We start from the raw sequence: 21050 nt of genomic DNA, 5'->3' as shown, positions 1-21050 counted from the left end.
GGCCAATGACTCCAATGGCACTTGATCAACTTGTCAAATACGATGGTCAAGCGTCAAAACAGACAATCATCGAATATCAGAGCAAGGTTGGATCTCTCAACTATGCAGCTGTTATTGCCAGACCCGATATATCACATACAACATCAAGACTCTCTGAATATCTTCAGAATCCTGGTCCATCGCACATGGAAGCGGCAGACAGATGTCTTGCCTACCTTGCCCGAACCAAGGGATTAGCAATTGAATACGATGGGTCAGCAGACGGAAGACTGTGCTGTTCTTCCGACGCAGCATTTGCTGATGACCTCAATACACGACGAAGCAGTCAGGGGTATATCACCATGCTCTTTGGTGGTCCTATTGAATGGAGAGCCACAAAGCAGACCTGTGTAGTTACCTCATCAACGGAAGCAGAACTAGTTGCTCTCACTCAAGCCACAAGAGAGTATATGGCAACCATAAGGTTAATGGAGAATCTCCAGATTCAACCAGACGGTTTCCCTACTATTTACTGCGACAACAGTCAAACTCTTCGTCTTCTGACAGATGAAAAGCCCCACAGAACCTCCAGGCTGAAACATATCGATATACAGAATTTGTGGGCTCGCCAAGTCTGTCGGAAAGGAGACATCACTTTCAAGTGGATGGATACCAATAGCACTATCGCTGATGGTCTAACCAAACCACTGAACGCACAAAAACACCGAGAATTCGTTCGTCAACTTCGTCTTGTTAACATCACACACCTGCTGGGCCAGGAAGAAGTGTGAATAGCTTCAAGCAAAGACTTGAACCTAGGGGGGTGTGTCAGGCCCATCCCAGTACACTCGTTACAACGATTGTCACACCATGCCTATGAAACAATATGGTCTTACACAAGCATGACTAAGTTTGCCAAGGATATGCCAGTATAAAGGGTCTTCCACTCACTATATAGATAGTCGGGATATTCCCATAGCCACTCGTTCTTCATACTCATCAATACATCCCATTGACCCCCTACCTGATAATCGCTGCCCAACAGTAATGAACAAGACGATATCGCCATCTACATGCGAATGTGTGGGACTTCTCTCGTCGATGGTCTGGGCTTACTCATTCCAGATCACAGCGCTGAGTCCATCCTCTTGATTCACAGTCCCTGGATTGCCAACCTTGAGAGTTGCAAGAAGCTTCTCAAGTCTACCCGTAGTGGTGTTCCTTTCCACAATCGCAACATTGGCACTCGTCTGTCCACCCATGGCAACCATAGTCCCGGCACCATTGATCGAAAATGTGCGAGGGAAGAACGAGTAAGCGCTCGTTGTCTCAAGATACGTGGCCAAACCTGTTGAAGGCTCGATTGTGTAGGACGTAATGGAGTCTTGCTGTGCCCCGAACGACTGATCATTTCTGTTTGATGTGTACACAAAGTTGTCCTTGACGTGAACTTCAGCCGCCTTCGAGCCAACCGGTGCAGCTTTCCCAGGAGGGAATGTGGACAGAGTCTGCTTCTTCGCGAGAATAAGGCATCCAGTTGCCGGGTAGGTTACCGACCAGGACGTCAGCGAGTTTGATAACTCATTTACGGTGAATAGGGATGTTGCATTGCCCTCTGTCATGAACGCTCCATGGCGAGGTCCGTCTCCGGGGCCTGTTGAGAAAGACGGGCATTGAGTCAGATTGCCAGACGATCCAATACTGAAGACACGGACGAGATCGGCTCCTAGATCCGCACAAAGAAGATATTTCCCAGTGGGGTCCGTGAAGACGGAGTGAGGGTGAGGTCTGTCCTGTCGAGATGGTACCGGCCCTGGCTGGGACATGGTGAATGTCAATTTCTGCAAGGGTTGACCTGTGCTGCCCAACGGAAGGGCGTAAGTGGAAATTTTCGATGCATCGCTACAAACTTTGTCAGTGAAGGGATTTCATCACCGGGAGTTGAGTAATCATACTACTGTGCAGTTGCAATGTAGCCGTTCTCAAGTCCATAGAGTGTACTATGAAGTTCGCCCCCAGTTGTCTGAACTTGTCCCTTCGACGTCAAACTCCCATCAGCTGTAATAGAGAAGCTTTTCAAGAGTGGCTGGCCCCATTGTACTTCGTCCGGGATGTAGACAGTCTTGGAGACAGGGTCAAAGTCGAGCCATGCTGGCATCCGATTCCCAGCGCTAACCGAACTCGCAATGGTGAGTTGGTTTGTTGACGACAAGTTCAGCGTATAGAGTTGCCCGCTATAATGCGATGCAATCAGGGTGGCCGCAAGAGCGCCTTGAAGGGACGTGAGGCAGATGAGGAAACGCGGTATGTTTCCCATTGTGCCAGAAAATCACACTGGCTTTGGAATATTTCTTGGCGTTCATCTGGTGGTTGGCTTCGGTTCTTGTCTGTTTTAGACCTCCCAGCCATCGTAGTACCGCCAATTTCGGTTCCAGTCCGAAGGCCTCGCGAGCTCGCGTTTGAGCATTTACCCGACACAACGTCCACGAAAATGCAACGGGCTTGAGCTCAAAAGCACTGGTCCTTGTTCCGTCCAGGGACAGTCTTGACTAGCGTATCCTCCGAGATGCCTAATAAGGCAATGTAACGGAGCCCGGTGCCAGGGTCGCAGGACGTCGAGGTGACTTGAACACAGCCAAAATGCGGCTAATTGCAGATCACAGTTCTTGTTCACTATATTCAGAACACAATGGCTTACGGAGCAGTAGGTTAATAGCCGTTATGGCGTCTGAGTCTTATATATCGTCGACTTTTGATAAGAAAAAAGTAAAGCTTCATTTAATATTGAACCAACCACCAGGCAACTAGATTAACCTCAGCCCTAGATTACTCTAGGTTGGAATCACTTCATATATCCAAAGAATGAGATCAACAAACACAAAATATTGCTTTGAATCCCATGAGCCACACTCTCCCCAGCCGTAATGAAGCTGGCCGGCAAGCTGGTGTGTTATTGAAGGTTTCGCTCATGTTTATATTTTGATAAGTTAGTTGCCAACTTAGTCATGTAGATCTCTGCAATGCATCTGAATTTTCCATGATAATTTGTCGTTTTGATACACGAACCATGTCACATATCAGCGGGAGTATGAGTATTCCAGGTAATGGACTGAGATCATTTGATAGTTCTAACGAAGATGGATCTTCTCTGTCCCTGGCCCGAACTTACGTAAGGCGGGGTCCTCTTGCAGCTTCCCAACCCCTGCAGCAACTTGCTAAATTGCCGCCTAGAATCGGAGATGTCTACACCTCACGCATACAAAGTGGCATGGGGAAAACCGTGAGCTATGAGTGCCGAGGAATTTCGCGACAGTGTCGAAAGCGGGGAGACATCAGTGGACAGCCATGATCGACTATTGCGAATAGCATTCATTTACTTAGATGAATCGCTATGGGATGGCAGAGGCGTGTTCGAGGTTGTTGATCGACTTCACGCACGCGGTTGGTCCTTTGGCCACGGGGACCTAAAATCCAACCGGTAAGATTACTGACTACAAAGAATGTGGATGAGAGTAGTGAGCTAACGATGAAAAGAACTCTGGACATATTCTATCTCGCCCAACTAGCAGCCGCCATGTACCGCTCCTCGGACCCGGACGAGGGCGTGTTCGCGTCAGCAGATGACTTTGACGAATTCTACGCAGAGCATCATGAGCTACTCGGCGAGAATGCGTGGCGAAAGTACTACTCATCTAGTCTCCTCACACAGTCAATCTCGGCTCGTTTCTACCGCCTTCCTGACTTGCAAGACCTGCCGGACTCAAGCGACCCGCTCGCGCAGCCACGCCACAAAGGAAACGGCCACCTATTAACTAAGCTTCCGCGCTGGGCACACAACGTCGTGCGCACTCATCGACGACAGCCGTCCCTCCCCGTCGAAATCATCACCCAGATAGCCCTGGTAACTCTCGAGCAGACCATCGCTCACTTGCGAGAGAACCATCCAAGTGTCCAGCCGTACTCGGAGACCCAAGCTCGCTTCTGGCTCAAGTACATGAAGATGGATTCTCCCGGCGAGCCGTCAAAGGAGGCATGGACCCACAACGAATTTGGTATCTCCGTCGCGCAGGGAGCTTTCGACATGTGGGCTTGGGAAGCGCACTACTCGCGGGAGCGGTGGGAGGCTGTCAATACGCTATATCTTGAACCGGACCTGGATGGGACGCGAGAAAGCGAGGTCAATTGGTGTGGGTGGCCGGACGGCGGTGTGGGTGAGCAGGCGCAAAGTAGAGGATGGGAGCCGGAGGTGGGAAGCGAGGAGGAAGTTGCGTTCCTGGCAGCTATTGCGGTGAAGGAGATGGAGGGCGTCTTTATGAGAGATCTGGATTATGGGATGCGGTCGCACATTCTTCTTGGAGTAATGCGTACGGCGTTTGATTTCGACAAGGGACAGGAGGTGGGAGACCTCAAGCAGCGGGTGGTTTCCTCTGGTAGGATTGACGAGGCTAGGGCTGAGCAGTGGATTCGAGAGGCGCTGATGGTCATGGAGCCATACTTGCGCAAGAAGGATGGATGGTCTGCTGTCGAAAAGACTCGGGGTGAATTACTGCGGCAGATTCTAGTGGAGAATGGACAGCTGTTTGCAAGATGGAAGCTCTCGGACTCTACCAAAGAGTTCAACTTTGAACTGCAACCAAGGAACTAGAGTTGGCCATATATAATCATGGTAGAGACATGACGATAACAACATGAATTTTATCTTGACTTTCTTTCATTCCTTATGTATCATATCAATGTTATCCCATATCGACATTAACAGCATGACTACTTGTACTGTACAGATACTTCAAACTATGATTCCGGACATGAGCCAAATGCCAACTGACATCCCGTCCCACAGTAAGCATTCGTGCTTCCACAGTAACCCCACTCAGAGCAACAGTCACCGAAAGCAGACCCAAGACAAGTCGCGTTCTCGGGATCGCTGTTCGAACTACACGTACCGTCCGTCGAAACCACCAGCCCCGACTCGGTACATGAGCCAAAGGCCGTCTGGCAGCCTGTGCTGCAGTGATCTGTCGTGTCGCCACAGTAGCCATACTCTGAACAACAGCCGCCAAATCCGGAGCCGGCACAGGTTGTTCCACCAAAGTCGGCACCGCAACGGCCGTCAGTTGAAGGATTTGCTGAAGCGGAGGGTGTTGCAGAGCTCGAGGATGACGTTGAGCTGCTGGACGTCAATGACACCATGGAGGAGGAGGAGGAGGAGGAGAAGGATCCCGACGAAGTTGTCCCCATGGAAGCCAGCACAATCTCCGTCGTGTACGTCGACTTAGTCACGGACTCAATGGTGGTCGTGAAAGTGACTGTGTCCCCAGGACCCCATGGCTCGGGCGAGTAAGTTGGCTCTTGCGAGTACATCGTGCTTTGCGTCGTCGATCGACTGGGCAGGCTGGGCGTGTCGCTGACGTATTGTCGCCGACGTAGCTCCGGCAGGTTGTCCACCATCTCCTCCGAAGTGGACCGTTTCTTCGCCGGGAGGAACGCAACGCCAATGTCGTAGCCCGTGAAGTCGCATGACAGCTTGGGCCCACCGGCTGACACGATGGCCCGCTCGACACAGCCGTCTTTCATGAAGAACGGCAGGTTGAAATAGGCGCCCGCGTACTTGGAAGAGGTGCGCTCGCGCCAGTCCCAGCCGGTCAGGGCGCCGCAACCCTTTTCTTCAGACTTGAGGCGGGAGCCGCCGTCAGTGCTCCAGCCGTCGATGTTATATACTTCGAAAGTGTACCAGCCAAAGGCCGTGATCCTATGAGCAAAATTATGTCAGAATTTCAACGATCAGGGTATAGAGTCAGATTGATTTGACATACCAGTAAGCACAGTCGGCCTTTGCAGTTGGCTCAACCACTACAGTTACTGTGGTGGTCGGCGTGGTCGTCTTGGTCGAGGTTGCGATAACAGTAATGGTTTCCGTAAGACCGAACTGCTTAGCGGTGAAGGTTGATCCGTCGTAGTCGGATGGGTTGGTTGGAGCGAACTCCAACGGGATCTGCTTCCCATCAATCATGGTCTGATCGGCTGCTTGTTCCGCTGACAAAGCCGCCGCAATGTCGGGATCCATGGTGCACTCAGGGCTACCGGGTGTCGTGGTTGTCGCGGTATCTTGTCCGTTGCAAGCAGTACTCGTCACACAGCTGGTCTGTTCTAAAGGTTAGCTTACTGTTCTCGTATCAAGACCTGCTCAATTGTTCGACTTGCCTCAGTTGTCCGCGTAGAAGACTCCATGTACCAAGCACTGTAGCTGGTGACGAGATAAGTGCAGGCCGACGCCGTCACCGGTTCCTCGCAGTTCTCACTGCTGTCGCCGCCGTCGATTCCCTGCGTGTTTCCGCACCCACCTGGAATCAGACAACCCACGCCACCGCATGACAACAGAGGACAGCTGGACACGCAACCGAAGACGCCGCAGCCTCCGCCGCAGCCAAAGATTCCGCATCCGCCATCGCAGCCAAACAGTCCACAGCCGCCGTCACAGCCGAAAATGTCGCAGTCCCGAGTCCCACAGCCAGATCCAGTGCAACCTGTGGAAGAAGAGGTCGGCGTGGGCGTGACAGCGACGGGCGGGATAGGGACCGTTGGGTCGGGGTAGTCTACCGAGTAGGTCGGCTGAGGCTGGATAGTTACGGGCACAGATGTCGAAAAGAATGTGACCGGGGGGATGATGATCAAGGGCACATCCGTGTCGGAGGAAGTTGCCGGTGTTGGGGAGCTAATGGGAAAGGTGGCGTGATTTGGTGGAAGGGTATACACGAAAGGTGACGGGGTAATGCTTTGTACGGGGTTGATCTGGTAGTGCGCTGTGTCTGTCGATTGCAGCGTAAGGGGTTGGAGGCTGACGTCGGTCATGGTGAAGGACGGGACAGGAAGCGTCGTTGTCACAACGTACACGCCGCCGGCTCCAGAAGACAAGAGAGTTGTAGTCAAATCTGGCCAGCTAGTGACGGTATGAGTGGCACTGAGCGGGTATGGAGGGAAGACCACGATACATGGAGGCTCGCAGCCTACCAACGGATCGTCAGAGTTCCAGATGCTAGGCGGAGGATACACGATGTTCGAAGAGGAGCCGTAATCGATGCTGTCGCCGCCGAAGCCTTGCAGATCGATTGCCCAGTCGATAATTCCCGCAAAGTTAAGACTTTCATAGAGAGCCTTTCGGTCTGCCTTCAGGTCGTCATCCATATGAGCAACCCATTGTGTTGAGTCGTACACGGCAATGTTAGACTGGCTGTCTTCGTCAAAGTACGACTCGTACGACTCGATCGACTGCAGAGCTCCAGAGGATGTCATCCAGGTTCCGGTTCCCGTCAGGATGGAATTGATCTCGGCGTTGGCGATGTACCCTGCGGTGTTGGTGCATGGTCCTGGATACGCCCCCGAGCCTCCGCCTGTATATGTGCACATGGGACCGGTGCAGCCGGGTGTTGTCATTTGAAACGATCGGCCGTAGCTCGAGACGCCGACTGCGAGCTTGTTGGATGGCACACCGGCCTTGGTGATCATTGACAGAGCGAGGAGAGTCTCGGTGATGTTGGTGTGAGAACGTAGGCAGTTGCCCTCTGGACAGCCGTCGATTGCGTACTGGTTGGAATAGTCCCACTGGCCATGAAGATCATATGTCATGTAGACGATGTAATCTGCCAGATCTGCCATTTCCTCAATATGGTAGCCCTTGAGGTACCAGAAAGAAGCGGGCGCGCAGAAGGACACGGACTTGTCGGAAGGCATCGCTGCTCTCAGCTTAGTGAAGAAGGTCAGATAGTTGGCAGCATCCTCAGCTGTGCCGGCTGGAATATTGGGGATATCGGGGGCAGCAGGATCTGGTGGCCATTAGTTAGCCATGGTTCTGTGGTGGATGGAAATTCTGCAACTTACATTCCCAGTCGATGTCAATGCCGTCCAGGTCATTATCTTGCACGAATGCAACGATGTTGGCGACAAAGGTGTCCTGGTTGGCGGGGTTAACGGCGTCGCGGAAAATGAAATACGTCGCCGGCTCGGCCGAGAAAGCCCAGCCGCCGAGAGAAAGAATCTTTTTGAAGCCAGACATTTGCTGGAACAACTCCCACTGTTCCTGGATATGGCTGACATCGATGGCGTATGTGCCGGTCGTGACGACGCCGAATGCCAAATGGATGTGCGTGTACGGGGTCACATCCATCGCGGTGATCTTCATGTTCAAGCATGGGCGGTCCAAGTTGTAGGCTTCAAAGTAGCCGATGCTGATGGCTTCGGCCGGAGCTGATCCAACGACGATCTCAGTTCCACAGTTGGAGATGCAGCCATTCTCGCCCTCAGCCGAGGTTCCTGGGGCGCCGGTCTCTGACTCAGAAATGGTACAGAAATCCTTGTTGATACCACATTGGCCGTGTTTGTTCTGAAGGAGGGAGGCTCATTAGCTACCGTGGAGCATCACAAAGGGATGCGAGGTATACTACATACACAACAAGCATTCAGGGGGCAAGGATTCAGGCTGGCAAGATCGATACCCGCTCCCGGCTGAGTGGTTCCGGGCTTCTGGGGGCCACACACGGCGTTGGCAATGGGAGCTGGCATCGGAGGTGCACCAGTACTGAGGCAGATGTACTGGTATGCTTGCACGTTCGAGCATCCCTGCCAGCCCCAAGTCTGGGTGTTGAAGCTTTCAATCTCATCATTGGTCAGACTGTTGGCTGCTCCCAAGGAAGAGCAGCTGTCGCCGGGCACGACGTAATAAGAGAAGCATGTCCCGTCTGAGTTGGGCTGCGGACGAAAGTCGGGGAGATCTCCGGCCGAGCAGCAGACGTGCTGTCCCACTTGCAGAGACGAGCACAGCGTCGAGTCCGGGTTATACGTGGTGAAGTCGCTGGCGGAAATGCCGCACTCCGCCGCCAAGCTTGCGCCTAAATAACAACATGAATTAGCCTTCTGTTCTATGCCTGTAATTTCCTCGTTGAAGACACTCACAGCTATCTCCGGACACAACCTGAATAGTTGAACATTCAGCTCGTCGATGAAGCATAGCCAACTTGCCAGACGTCGACGAGATGGTGTCAGCAGTGCTGTTGGCACGGGTACTATTACCAAAGCTAGCAGTGCTGTTGTTGGAGATACTCGGGACTGACAAGGTGATGTCTTGCCATTCTTCCATCTTGTCGAAAGAAGTGATACACTCGCCGGATGCCCAAGTAGCCACGGCATACTGTACAAACTTCAGATCACGATCTCCACTCACAGCAATTCCAAAGCTGTATCGGGAACTGCGGCCGTCTTTCGTACACAGTTGTGCAACGACGCTGTTAGAGAAACCAGCCTTCTCGATCTTGCTGATGAACTGACGCAGCACTGATGACGGAATGTCACGGACTCCCGATCCCGCGAAGAGACCGAGAGCGACCGTGTTAGAGTATGTGAAGGAGGTGATGTCGGTGCTGTTTGACTCCCGCCGAGACAAGGAGGAGGCTAGCTGTTCTGACGCGGCTACAAAGTCCTTCAACTCAGCTGGTGTGTTGGACACATTGAAAGCTAGCTGCAGCGACTCTTGAACCTTGGTCAAGCTGCATTTCGGCAGGCAAGACGGGCCTTGGGCCGTATTGTTGCCGGTGACGTTGCTTTTGCCAACTGCAAAGCTTGCGGTGCAGGCCCGGACAGTCTCGTCCTTGCGTAAAGAGTTGGAGGGGTTGAAGTCGAGAAGCATGGTCTCGTTACACATTGATAATCGTCCAAGTCGGGAATACAGAGTCCAGTTGCCTGAGTTCCAACCGGACTCATTGCATCCGGCTGGGCAACGACTGAGCACTAAGTCGACGAGCTCTGGGGCGAGCGTGTTGTTGCTGATGGATGCTGGAGGAGCCAAACTGGTTGCGAGTGGATGTGCTGCTAGGTAAGAAGCGAGCTTTTCCGAACCATTCTCAATGGCAATAGCTGGATGACACAGCACGAGGGTGATGGCCACCACCCCGGCCGTGATAGACCGCGAGGAGAATCTCATTGTTGTTGTGTATAATGAACGTGGACGACAGTAAAGGGAATGCAGCGGGAGACTAGAAAGAACGTGATGTCGAGGAAAGGGTAACAAGAGGGAGTGTTCTCGAGCTGTGATAGAATCTCATACTTATCAAGATTGTCTTCTTCGACCACAGCGGAGGCAGGCTGGCGACAACGTCCGACGCAGTTCAAGTGCCTCGTCCATCATAGTCCTTGTCGGCGAACTACCGTACTAGACAGGGGTAGACAATGGTCCCCGTCTCCGCTGCGCCTGAGTCTTGCAGCTATGCTTATGTGCTTCTTTCGCTTTTGTCCGTCTGGTCCCACCGAAAGTAACATTTTGTTTCCTTACGTCCTTGGGCTTGAGTCTGCTTCAGGCGTGGGCTATCCGACGCCAGGTCTAGAAGTCTTGGCTGTCGATCGTTTGGCACGAACGGTATTTTTTTGCCTCATCCGATCCAAACCAGAGAAATTCCTCAAGGGCGAGAAACCGCGATTGTGCTAGCGGGGTCGTCGTCAATTGTGACAGGTGATGCGATGTGAAATAGATGGAGAAGTTCGCGACCCCTGCTAATCGGTGCCTAGAGTTGAAGTTCATCGAGCCCGGGGACGGGCCGACCCCTGCTCTGCACGTTTACGGCTACTCTCCGGACAATTTTCTGCCTAAAAGCAACTTCATTTCCCAGGACTGCAGGGAGGATGCCATGGATCTGAATCCTGGCCGTGTGATGGTGCGATTGCAAATCCCCATTCTCGAATCCCTTTGCTCTGAGTGCTTTGCCATTGGCTGGCAAGCACTTGAGTGGCAGCATAGACGCGTACACCCTTGCTGGCATCTGAACCAACTTACCTTTCGTACCAATATTTCGAACCACGAGCTGATGATTACCTCTGCTACTAGTCTGCGTGCCAAGAGTCGCGCTACAGAAGAGACATCCGCCTACTTTTATTGCTGACGTTTCCACATTGATTGCTACTGCACAAGGACCGAGGCTTGTCAAGCCTTGTACGGAGTATCCTGATCGTGCTCTATTGTTTCGCCCAGCTACCTTATTACTTGGGTCGAGATATCTCACTGGTGATCTCCGTAGTCTCGCCTCTCTCCCACTCTCTTTCATCTGCCTTGGCAGTCGTCCCTCCAACTTTCATTACAATCTCACCATAGTCATTCGCTTTTCGACAACTCCAGGATGAAGTTCTGGGCTGCTCTTACTCTTGCTGCGGCCGTTGCGGCTGTCCCATTCGAAGGCATTTCTTTGCACAAACGCGCCGGGGCAAGAAGCCATATTGGATATCGGATTGTCTCTAAGGTACTTGGTTTCCTTTGTGTCTGCACTGGTCACCTATAGTTCGAAAGGGGTTGACGTTCTTTGATCTTCAAGAGCTGACAAGTTGACAACAGGCTGAAGCCGACGCCATCAACGCCAATGATGGAAAGGCGGTACAGTCACTCGGGACCTCGGGTAGGCAGTTAGGAACCGGAACCTACATATCCCCAGCGTTCCAAGACTTTCCAGAGTACGATCCTTCCAAGGGAATACCCTGGGACTGCGTCGTGACCATGGACGCCGACACCTGGAGCGGGCTGAAGAAGGCTTGGATACCGAAGTTCTATGAGTTCCCCGAAGACAAGGAAAAGAATCCGGACAAGTGCAAACCACTCAACTTGTGGACTCCGAGATGGAGTGAGTGAAATGTGCAGCCGTTAATGAAGAGTCCCATGACTAACAAATTCCCAAAAGAGGCGAACCGAAAGCGATTCTTGACAAGCTTGGACTCCTCTTTCACAGAGGAAAATACTGTCCTCTTCTCTAAGGTGTTGGGTCACGAGGAAAAGATTCAGGCCTTGATTCCTCCGGCGATCGTTGATACTGGAGTGGTCTACATGTCTCAGTGTGCCGAACGAGAGACAGAGTCCAACACTCAGATCGGAAGCCTTGGTAGTGTTGATTGGGACACTAACAAGATGGAGGGCTGGAATAAGGGGTCCGATGCTGTTTAGATGGCACAAATAGAGGTGGAAGCCAATTGCTCTGAGCTCTGGTTGATGTTTAAGGTATTGTGAGATACTAGCCTGCGTCGATATTGTGTTGAGGATTACATTGGGCTCCTGCATTTGTGGCAAGCACCAGTCATCTCTCTGTATAATACTGACCTTGGCATGGGAGAATGGCTTGAGGCGATTCCAGAGCTTTCCCCCGCCTTCAAGGGCCTAGTTTCCTTCTCCTTGACACCAACTCAAGGTTCAATTCAGGCTGCACCAAACAACGAATTGAACAAGCTCTAATGGAGACTCTTCCTTGCCCAAATGATTCAGTTAACGTGTAAAACGGTGATGCCATGACTATCAGGATGCGAAGAGCCAACATATTCTGGGCCTTGAGGGGTGCTGAAAGCACTATCGGCGTTGTCTCCAAGTTCTATTTCAAGGCTTTCGATGCCCCGAAGCAAGCGACCAACTCCCTGGCCACATTGCAGTAAGGTGCACCAAGATCTGAGGCTGGTTCCAGGAAGCTCCAGGAATGGATCGAAAAACAAGATGCCTGCTAAGGATTTGAACATGCGGTTACTCGTCACCCCGCGCTTCACTAACTTGAAAAGTGACGGTTAGTCAGGGTGGTGACAGAATCCATGCATGCTTCTACGCGAGTCATGGACATAACCCATTCGGAATGGTCTGACCATCACGAAACAGGCCAGACTGTCATTTCCACCTGGTCCTAGCTCTGCAAGACTTATTAGGATAGCATTAGGCCCACAAGCCTGTGGTGATTCCATCCACTCTTTAGTACGAATAGACGCTCTTTTCTGCTCACTCACATATGCATATTCCGCTGGCCACCCTGACTAACCGTCAAATCACCACAGGCTTGTGGGCCTAATGCTATCCTAATAAGTCTTGCAGAGCTAGGACCAGGTGGAAATGACAGTCTGGCCTGTTTCGTGATGGTCAGACCATTCCGAATGGGTTATGTCCATGACTCGCATAGGAGCATGCATGGATTCTGTCAAAAAGCATGTTCCACGGTGATAAAGCGGGTTTATGCCATCCTCGATCCACTGTTACAGACACTGGAGGGTGTCTAACAACGCCGCAAATTATCAGTTGGCTCAGAAATCTACAGCCTATTGAACACAGTCTAGCTCTCGATCAGAAAGATGCTTACAGAAAAAGTCAATTGAATAGGTCGGAAACAACAGAGAAACAGTAACATGCTCTTCTTACGGCCAAGTATCAAGAGAACTTCCACTCTTCGAGTTCATACAGAGCCAAGCTCTCGGGCGAACAAATTGGCGTCATTTGTAAACTACTGGTACACAATTGGTATTAAGTCGCTGTAGATTCACCGTCGGACGCACGGAATTAGTCTCAATCTCTTGTACCAATTCAACGATCGCATCGCTGTATCCTCGACTTACCTGAAAAGCGGATTCTGCTTCTTGCAGAGCTTCATCAGCAGCATTATCGTGGGCATGCATGGGGTGTACTTCAACTATCTGCCCCAACATACGACAGGAAGAAGCTCAAACGATGTGTTGGGACGGGTATCTGGGAAGGCTGCAAGGTATCAAAGCTGAGTTTGGCCCGGAAGAGGTTCTCTACTTTCCTCAGATTGTAAGGCCAGCTGGGGGCCTCACACTTTGACATATTTCTGTTTAATCATGGCCCGTTTAGGATAATACGTAAAGGCGGCAATGCCGAGTGAATAGAGAGAGAGGTCAACCACCTACCACTATGTGCAAAACTGAGCATAGGATACGACCAAGAAACATTACTTCGTAAACGTAAAAGTCAAATGTCCCGGGTTGCTAGCGCGGTGGTTCGTCCAGTCTTTTCTTAAATGTGTCTAGTTATTCAAACATGTTGGCGCTCCTAAAAAAGAAGACTCTGACACAGCGCCTATCAAGGCCAGACTGGCGGGGGCGGCCGTGTGGCTCGGCTCTTAATAGGCTTGCCATTAAGGTTACTTATGACCGCTCTCTTTGCAAGGGAGGGGCATGTATCTGGCAGATCCCGCCCAATATTACATCGCTCTTCTGGGCGAGCAGCGGCTATTGACCATTATTCGCATAATTATCCGCGTCTCAAGATCAAATTCGGCGTGGATGCTACCCACGTGTCGATTTGGCGGTCGCGAGGGGCACTGGACCCCGCGGGACGTTAGCGTCTCGGAGGGGATCCCTGTCAATGGTTTACTCAACTGCCACATTGGGCTGAATAGCTTCGGTACTCTTTCTCGCGATGAACATGGAAACATCAGTCAACATATATAAGAGGTGTTTGAGGGTGCTGTGGTTCAAGATTTGTGATCAGCACCGAGTCTCTTAGCTCTCATCCTAGTCATTCGTTTTCTCCTCCAAGATGCAGATCAAGACCCTTCTCGCACCCATCATCCTGGCCAGAGTAGCCCTGGCCCAGGGTCTCCCCATCCGCGTTGCCTCGTTCAATATCCGATACGACGCCGGTTCACGTGAATCTGGTGAGAAGCCGTGGTGGGACCTCCTTTGTGGAATATTCAAGGACCGCTGCCGCCAGCCCCATGTCATCGACGCGATCAAGAGCATAGGCACCAATGCACCCTCTGGCGCTGTCACCGTAATCGGCATCCAAGAAGTTCTCGATAACCAGCTCAACGACATCCAAAATGGACTCGGCTCCGGCTGGGCCCATGTCGGCGTCGCCCGCGACGACGGCAAGAAGAGCGGCGAGTACAACCCCATCTTCTACCGCACCGACGCGCTCAAGTTGCTCCACGAAGAGACGAAGTGGCTCTCGCTCACGCCCGATGCGGTCTCGTCTGGGTGGGGAGCCGGCAGCAAACGCATCGTCACGATTGCTGTGTTCGAGCATACCGCCAGCGGGAAGAAGTTCATCCACGCCAATACGCACTTGGATAACGTCAGCTCTCAGGCCCGCAGCGAGGGAATCAAGGTCGCTGTGTCGAAGATTCAAGCTGTGCAGACTACCTACGGCCCTCTGGGCGTCTCACTCACTGGCGACTTCAACTCCGACCCTAATGGCGATGGATACAAGGCGTTGACGGGAACGGGGTTCATGGATGAGTTGTACAACTTGGCTGCTCCCGAACAGCGCATCAGCCCCAACCAGTTGACGTACACCACCTTCGATACCACCAAGCAAGGCAGCCGCATCGACTTCGTCTGGCTTGGGCCCAAAGACGCGAAGAAGTATTCTGTCCAGCGATATGAGATCCAGAACAACCTTGTCAATGGCATGCTCATCAGCGACCATAGACCCGTAGTTGGAGACGTCACTTTACTGTCTTAACCTGCGAGATATTGATACAATTTGCGCAGTAATTGACTATTGATACCCATTTCTTTACGCAAGACCTTATGCATTCTCTGTTTGAATTGATCAGTGACCGTCTCCAAATTGAGTCGCATGCTTGTTGCGGTAATCATCCTCGCAGTGGTAACAAGTTGTGTTATGCTTCTTCTCCAGAGTCAACCCCGGCATGGAGACGATAATCTCCCAACCTTAGCACAAACGCAATTGCCAAATGCCTTGTTGTCTGACTTTCGCTAAACCATCTGTGCAGGTCAAGATCAAGTCAGTGCAGAGTACGTCATAGTGCCTTGATCTATGGCTCAGTCGAGAACTAGCTTCAAACAACAACTCACGCTCATAAGATCTCACTTCCCCGCTCGAGGCGTTTATGGCATTTTCTCGCTTTCTCGTCAAATACGTTCAAGACTTATTTGATTGAGACCCGAACACGATCATTCGCGAGCCAGCTGGCCCTTACGGCTCTTACTTTCATGCAACTTGAACAAAAATGGCCATTCACGACTTTAGCCAAGAGCAGAAAATTTGCTTCGAGGATCAGCATCGTGAGCTGAAAGTATGTCAAGCCACCCATTCCTGTCAAATGATACCTTGAGTGATTTCAAGTAGTGGTTAATAAACGACATGGACTTTTAGGGAATACTGCGCAATAAAGCCGGTGCCGACGCCGGAGTTGATACCGTCAAGAGGTTTGATCTCGCCATCTCTGAATTTACTTAGCGGCAGGTGCCTCTAGTGGACACCCAGGAGGCATTAGCCAAGGTCATTCAGTTTGCCGACGACAAGAAATTCAGCAATATCTACGGCGATTTCCTCAATGCTCCTCTCGGGTCCGTCAAGGAGGAAGCCGAGGCCAGGGAAATGCTGTGCAGCGCCCATGGGATCTCCACTACATCTTATAGACCAAGGAAGGACTGGGAGTTGGTAAGAGCGGCGCCTTTCATCGCATTGCAAGCAGATGTAAGTTTTCCGAAAAATCCTAGATTTAGCTGATGATGAGTATCGCGTTCAGCAACATGGCTTTTAGACTGATCCTCAACTACAGTCATACTGGAAAGATTTATTCGACAAGGTATTACTGCTCGCGTCCAGCCTCCAGGACAGGGAAGACAACTACGCGGAAAGTGGTCGCGCAAGAACAATGGATCTGGCAGCATCCGAACCCACGGGCAAACTGACCGAACTTTTGTCTCAGTACTACGAATTATACGATCAATCTGAGGCAGAGGTTCAAGCTAGAAGAGTCTGTGGTAAGACTTACCCTTGGAACTAGGTCTTTTACCAAGAGCCTGGCACGCCTGGTCTCTCCACTTTGGGCTCCTAGTCATTTATCAACTCCCCTGTGGCTGATCCTTTGTACACACTACGCATGTGATAACGTACTCAGTGGCTCGTCTAACATTACTTCTTATCATTCCACTGCAGTAACAAAATATCGTCAACCAATGCAGTCTTAAAACAAACTTAGCAGGCAAAGGGATCTTGGTTGGGAAGTTGGGCGTCGGTTTTGCCGGCTCAGAGAAGCAAAATTTGATATGGTCTCATCAACAAAGACCATCAACAGTTGTCGGGCGCAGAGGGTAAGCGCATGAGACACCGCTACTTGGACCCTGTGACCAACTACGCGCCCACTAAAGCGCATAAAGCCTAACCGAGTTACCCGCATGCCAATGCCCGCACAAAGCGCCGTCTGAACACAGTCACGCGAGATGACTCAGCGGGAGATAACGGAACAGTTTTGTTATCGTCATTGATAACTATGCGCGGTGCTGCTGTACGCGAAACTCCTCCAACTTGTTTCTACTTGGGTTGACTGTCTTGGTGAGTTTGCTCTCTAGTACGATGCATACCGATGCTTTTGCTCATCCGGCAACTTAGCTTAGTGCCTCTCAATTTTACGGGAGGATACTGTTAAGCCATTCACCATGGCTGTCGTCAATCTGGGACAACCTGCGTCGCTATCGCAGGGCCCTATCTCGCGAGATGACGCATCCGAGATACTCGGCAGCATCAGCATGGCTGCCTTTCTCTGCCTCTTGGTATACTCCGCTACTCACTGTAGTTCAAGGGATTTACGCTAATGGTTTCCAGATCCCGCAACTCGCTGCCAACTACAAGTTGAAGAGCGCAGATAGCTTATCTATGGCATTCCTGTTCATTTGGCTTTTGGGAGACGTTACCAATTTACTAGGTAAGACGCACTCTTGAGCCCCGCCAACTTGGTCTCGGGATATGATCTTCCGGGCACATGTACTCAGCCTTTAAAATGCACGCACAAATTGCTTACCTTTTGTCGATACAGGGGGTCTGGCGAACGGCATCGCGCCCGCAAGCATAGCTGTGACAACATATCTCTGCTTTTCGGACTCGACACTCATCTGCCAGTGCCTGTACTACAACTCAAAACGTCGGATTCGGAACCTCGTACAACCTAGCACGCCAAGATCGCAATCTCCCGAGCGCCGACCTCTTCTCGAGCCGGCGGACTCTTCTGAGGATGTGAACTCAGCAGGGCATTATCAAGTTGCCTCTCCTGGGTCGACTCAGGTTGTGGACAAAGATGAGGAAAATGACATCAGCACTGTACGCACCCTGCACGACTGGCGCTTCAATGCGGCATGCCTTGTCATGGTCGCTATTCTTGGGATCTCGGGATGGTTCGTGCTTCGCGAGTTTGGGGTGGTTGGCGGTGAGAAGCCTCCTGGAGCCGTGAGTGTTACAGAGTTGCCAGGCATTTCCGAGTCGGTTGGATCAGCGTTGGGAGTCATCGGCGCAATCTGCTATCTGTGGTATGTTACAATTTATGATCTGTAAAGTCATTGCTTAACTGACATCCATATGCAGTGCCAGGATTCCACAAATTATCAAGAATTACAGGGGAAAGTCATGCGAAGGTCAGTTTACCCGCCTACTGATTTCACTGTAGTTTTGACTGAAAGTTTGCAGGCCTTGCACCGCTATTTCTACTTCTGTCCATTACCGGAAATTTGACGTACGGGATGAGTGTCATTGCGTACAAGCAAGACAGAGAGTACTTGCTTACAAGCCTACCGTGGCTAATGGGCTCGCTTGGAACCATTGTGGAAGACGGCATCATCCTATTCCAGGTTCGACTTTACTCACGAGTACAAGAGCCAGTAGACTCAAATCGGTTATGAGTCTAGTCAACTTGAAATGAAGCCCACATATCATGATTTTATACAATCTTGGCAAGAACCTAAAGACATTGATTTCATGACTAGCCAAGCGATTCGGGTCATATTGTGCGCATTCCCGTTTTTCTCGGTATGGGCTTTACAAAAAGAGCAACTTTCGGCCGAGTTGGGTCTGTAGTGACTACAAGCCAGTCTACAGCAACTTATGATTGATCGGAAGTAGTACTTAAAAGCAACGTCCTGTCCCTTTGGATTGATGATCCTCTCTTCACTGTGCTCTCATCAACCTATCTAGTCATCAACTCTCTGCAACTCGTCCCTCGCTCAACAACGCGGTAACCTTCTGTTGGCCAAACCCAAGACTCGATTTCGGATCAACCGCTCAACATGCGTGTCATTGCTCTTGCTGCTGCTGCGTTGGCCTTTGGCATGCCCATTTCCGTACGTTGTCCCCGCCTTCGAGGCTCCCAGCAATTCGTGAGTTTGCCAGCTAACAATGACTAGGCCGGTGTTTGCGCGGCATTTGGTGTCTGCTCCCAGAATGGACTGATTAAAGATTGTACCTCCGGAAGTTGTATTGGCAAGGTCGGAGAGTCCTGCACTCAATCCCTTGCAGGACCCGTTCTTTGCCCTGTTTAAGGTGTTTGAGGAGGAGAGGGACAACGAAAACTATTCTCAACAAGCCTGAGGGATTTTGTGGTTTTAAGGCGGCATCATCACAACGTTAGAAGTGGCAAACAAAGGACGGTAGACCTAGTCATTCAGACATAAACTTGATTAACTCTCGATCTATCTGACCTATTACAACTTTTTGTGAGAAAATGGTGCTATTGTGTACACCTTCTATAGTTCTATTACGCATACAAGTTCGTCTGTCTTTGGAAGACCTTTGATAAAGGTAGTCAGAAGTCGCGACTACAGCCCAAACTTCTCAAAGTGGATCAGATGTCCTCTCCTCTGCCACACGAAGAGCGTGTATGCCAGACTTGCAGAGGTTACAGCCGCAACAGAAACCAGTGCGGGCCAGTTGAACTGCAAAGGTCGGAAAAAAATAATGGTTGCCATGTACGAAAGCAGCTCAAACGCATTTTGCCAGGCTGCCTCCACAGTGGAAAATCTACCACGGCTCTCAGCTTCGACTTCCTGCATACTCATGTTAGACGATCACACGTTGAAGACTATTTGCTGACAGGGAACTTCTTACCTCTTGGGCAATAATCTGAGTACAAAGATCAAAACCTCGTAGACCGAGACGGCTAATAATGACTCCAATCACGAGGCTGGTTGCCGAGATCAGGGGTTTCGGCATGAAGACCCAAAAAGCCACCAAGCCACCTATCAGTGGTAGGACCTGGCAATTGCTCATCCAGAGACCAGCCCGCACTTGTCCGATTCGACCCACAAGCCAAGGTGCAACCCAGGTAGCCAGTACCTCGAACACGACACTGATTGTTCTTGCTATACCGATGTATGTTGTGTTGTAACCCGATGCGACCAAGTACGTAACCATTTGGCCCCCAAAACTGAGCACCGTGAGATATAGTAGCGAGCATGCAAACGACGGCAAGAATGCGCGATGACCGAAGTAGAACTTGAAGTCGGATGCGGACCTTTTAACATAGCTCAGGACCTTGCTGCCAGGATTCATCGACGCTAGTGGTGTTTCGGAGACAGGCGTCCGCTTCGACTTGGGTTCCTGCAATTCGGGGTCGTCGTTGTAAATATTGGCGATGGCATAGTACTCGGCAACAACCGAAGCGATATTCATGGAGAAGTTGACGATGATCGCTGCTTTAGTGGAGAACCCGTCGATGAGCGCGATGAATAGTGGACCAAGCAGCTTGCAGAGAAGATCGATCCGGCGAATTTGCGCATTGAGGACTGCTAGAGCTTCGATGTCACCTTTGGCGATGACGACGACCTTTTTACACGTTAGAAACATGAACGTATGAATGCGCATCGAACTCACCCAATCCTTCTCGACCGATACCATGTTCACGATGGAGTACAGCTTTTCAACACAAGCCATGATCGAGAGGAATGCAAGCAGACCCGGGCGTCCATAGTCACCCAGTGGTAGCCCGATGAAGAAGATATAAAATACGACGCATGAGGCCGATACTGCAAGTCGTTGGAAAACTGAGGGAAACCTATGTTAATAAACAACACATAGCCGTTTTGCCTTAGTCGATGAGCCACACGGGCCGAAACTTACCAATCGATGCGCGAACGACCTTCAATCGGTCGTTGTTATCGATGTATTGTCCAACAGTAGGCGCAAATACCAGTGCGGATAGACCTCTTGTGAGCGCATAGAGCGACATGGGCAGAAGTGTTCCAGGGAAGATAGTCGCCAAATACAGCACGGCGCCGAACTCGAACATCCGAGAATTCCAAGTCGAGAGGAAGTGCGAGAGGTAGAGCCGGCGTGCTATTCGGGGATCCACCCGGTGCGTTTCGGAGACCGAGCCATCTCCCTGGCCTGCTCCGTTTCGGAGAAGCGGCGTCTGCTCGTCAGGCCGGATGGCCTCCTCATCGCGGAGAGGCTGACTTTGCGTCATAGTCCATAGGTAGTTTGCCCAAAGTCTCGGACGCGAGAATCAGATAAGGGTGGGAGGACTAAATAGTCAACTTGGTAG

The 21050-nt window shown here is 51.2% G+C and overlaps 9 protein-coding genes across 9 annotated transcripts; 6 read left to right on the top strand and 3 right to left on the bottom strand.

Moving 5' to 3' along the window:
* Window positions 1-1091: 1091 nt before the first annotated feature.
* BDP81DRAFT_308181 (Lactonase, 7-bladed beta-propeller-domain-containing protein) lies at window positions 1092-2296 on the bottom strand (the record flags this gene model as incomplete). The annotated part of the gene is made up of 2 exons (XM_060583429.1): window positions 1092-1881; window positions 1935-2296. The coding sequence occupies 2 exons, from the start codon at window positions 2294-2296 to the stop codon at window positions 1092-1094; spliced, it is 1152 nt and encodes a 383-aa protein (XP_060451188.1).
* A 949-nt stretch (window positions 2297-3245) lies between these two features.
* Window positions 3246-4684, top strand: BDP81DRAFT_366248 (uncharacterized protein). Its single transcript, XM_060586518.1, has 2 exons — window positions 3246-3457; window positions 3514-4684. The coding sequence occupies exons 1-2, from the start codon at window positions 3267-3269 to the stop codon at window positions 4622-4624; spliced, it is 1302 nt and encodes a 433-aa protein (XP_060451187.1). The 5' UTR covers window positions 3246-3266; the 3' UTR covers window positions 4625-4684.
* An 86-nt stretch (window positions 4685-4770) lies between these two features.
* On the bottom strand, window positions 4771-9949 carry BDP81DRAFT_445801 (uncharacterized protein; the record flags this gene model as incomplete). The annotated part of the gene is made up of 7 exons (XM_060591998.1): window positions 4771-5728; window positions 5793-6121; window positions 6160-7799; window positions 7855-8356; window positions 8422-8861; window positions 8926-9160; window positions 9194-9949. The coding sequence occupies 7 exons, from the start codon at window positions 9947-9949 to the stop codon at window positions 4771-4773; spliced, it is 4860 nt and encodes a 1619-aa protein (XP_060451186.1).
* A 1186-nt stretch (window positions 9950-11135) lies between these two features.
* Window positions 11136-11947, top strand: BDP81DRAFT_390126 (uncharacterized protein; the record flags this gene model as incomplete). Its single annotated transcript, XM_060587361.1, has 3 exons — window positions 11136-11255; window positions 11348-11630; window positions 11688-11947. 3 exons carry the CDS (start codon window positions 11136-11138, stop codon window positions 11945-11947), a joined length of 663 nt encoding a protein of 220 aa, XP_060451185.1.
* Window positions 11948-14233: 2286 nt separating this feature from the next.
* Window positions 14234-15251, top strand: BDP81DRAFT_417412 (endonuclease/Exonuclease/phosphatase). Its single transcript, XM_060589619.1, has one exon. The coding sequence runs from the start codon at window positions 14309-14311 to the stop codon at window positions 15233-15235; it is 927 nt and encodes a 308-aa protein (XP_060451184.1). The 5' UTR covers window positions 14234-14308; the 3' UTR covers window positions 15236-15251.
* Window positions 15252-15738: 487 nt separating this feature from the next.
* On the top strand, window positions 15739-16617 carry BDP81DRAFT_468418 (uncharacterized protein). Its single transcript, XM_060594483.1, has 3 exons — window positions 15739-15812; window positions 15977-16216; window positions 16302-16617. The coding sequence occupies exons 1-3, from the start codon at window positions 15747-15749 to the stop codon at window positions 16527-16529; spliced, it is 534 nt and encodes a 177-aa protein (XP_060451183.1). The 5' UTR covers window positions 15739-15746; the 3' UTR covers window positions 16530-16617.
* Window positions 16618-17181: 564 nt separating this feature from the next.
* On the top strand, window positions 17182-18316 carry BDP81DRAFT_457759 (PQ loop repeat-domain-containing protein; the record flags this gene model as incomplete). Its single annotated transcript, XM_060593319.1, has 5 exons — window positions 17182-17295; window positions 17348-17447; window positions 17559-18045; window positions 18101-18150; window positions 18261-18316. 5 exons carry the CDS (start codon window positions 17182-17184, stop codon window positions 18314-18316), a joined length of 807 nt encoding a protein of 268 aa, XP_060451182.1.
* A 482-nt stretch (window positions 18317-18798) lies between these two features.
* BDP81DRAFT_390122 (uncharacterized protein) lies at window positions 18799-19099 on the top strand (the record flags this gene model as incomplete). The annotated part of the gene is made up of 3 exons (XM_060587360.1): window positions 18799-18852; window positions 18916-18939; window positions 19028-19099. 3 exons carry the CDS (start codon window positions 18799-18801, stop codon window positions 19097-19099), a joined length of 150 nt encoding a protein of 49 aa, XP_060451181.1.
* Window positions 19100-19326: 227 nt separating this feature from the next.
* Window positions 19327-20972, bottom strand: BDP81DRAFT_308524 (iron transporter; the record flags this gene model as incomplete). Its single annotated transcript, XM_060583469.1, has 4 exons — window positions 19327-19554; window positions 19616-20332; window positions 20381-20550; window positions 20627-20972. 4 exons carry the CDS (start codon window positions 20970-20972, stop codon window positions 19327-19329), a joined length of 1461 nt encoding a protein of 486 aa, XP_060451180.1.
* Between the last annotated feature and the right edge of the window lie 78 nt (window positions 20973-21050).

The sequence above is a fragment of the Colletotrichum phormii genome (assembly GCF_030913505.1).
Source record: "Colletotrichum phormii strain CBS 102054 chromosome Unknown BDP81scaffold_2, whole genome shotgun sequence".
NCBI classification, from domain to species: domain Eukaryota; kingdom Fungi; phylum Ascomycota; class Sordariomycetes; order Glomerellales; family Glomerellaceae; genus Colletotrichum; species Colletotrichum phormii.
This window is presented reverse-complemented; position numbering and strand designations above follow the sequence as displayed.

Excerpts from the sequence above, each read along its gene's own strand:
- BDP81DRAFT_366248 (XM_060586518.1), top strand. The coding sequence starts at position 3,267 with ATGAGTGCCGAGGAATTTCGCGACAGTGTCGAAAGCGGGGAGACATCA. Across the intron at positions 3,458-3,513 it reads GGGGACCTAAAATCCAACCG|AACTCTGGACATATTCTATC; the intron begins GTAAGATTACTG and ends AACGATGAAAAG.
- BDP81DRAFT_417412 (XM_060589619.1), top strand. The coding sequence starts at position 14,309 with ATGCAGATCAAGACCCTTCTCGCACCCATCATCCTGGCCAGAGTAGCC.
- BDP81DRAFT_468418 (XM_060594483.1), top strand. The coding sequence starts at position 15,747 with ATGGCCATTCACGACTTTAGCCAAGAGCAGAAAATTTGCTTCGAGGAT. Across the intron at positions 15,813-15,976 it reads ATCAGCATCGTGAGCTGAAA|CGGCAGGTGCCTCTAGTGGA; the intron begins GTATGTCAAGCC and ends GAATTTACTTAG. Across the intron at positions 16,217-16,301 it reads TCATCGCATTGCAAGCAGAT|TCATACTGGAAAGATTTATT; the intron begins GTAAGTTTTCCG and ends CCTCAACTACAG.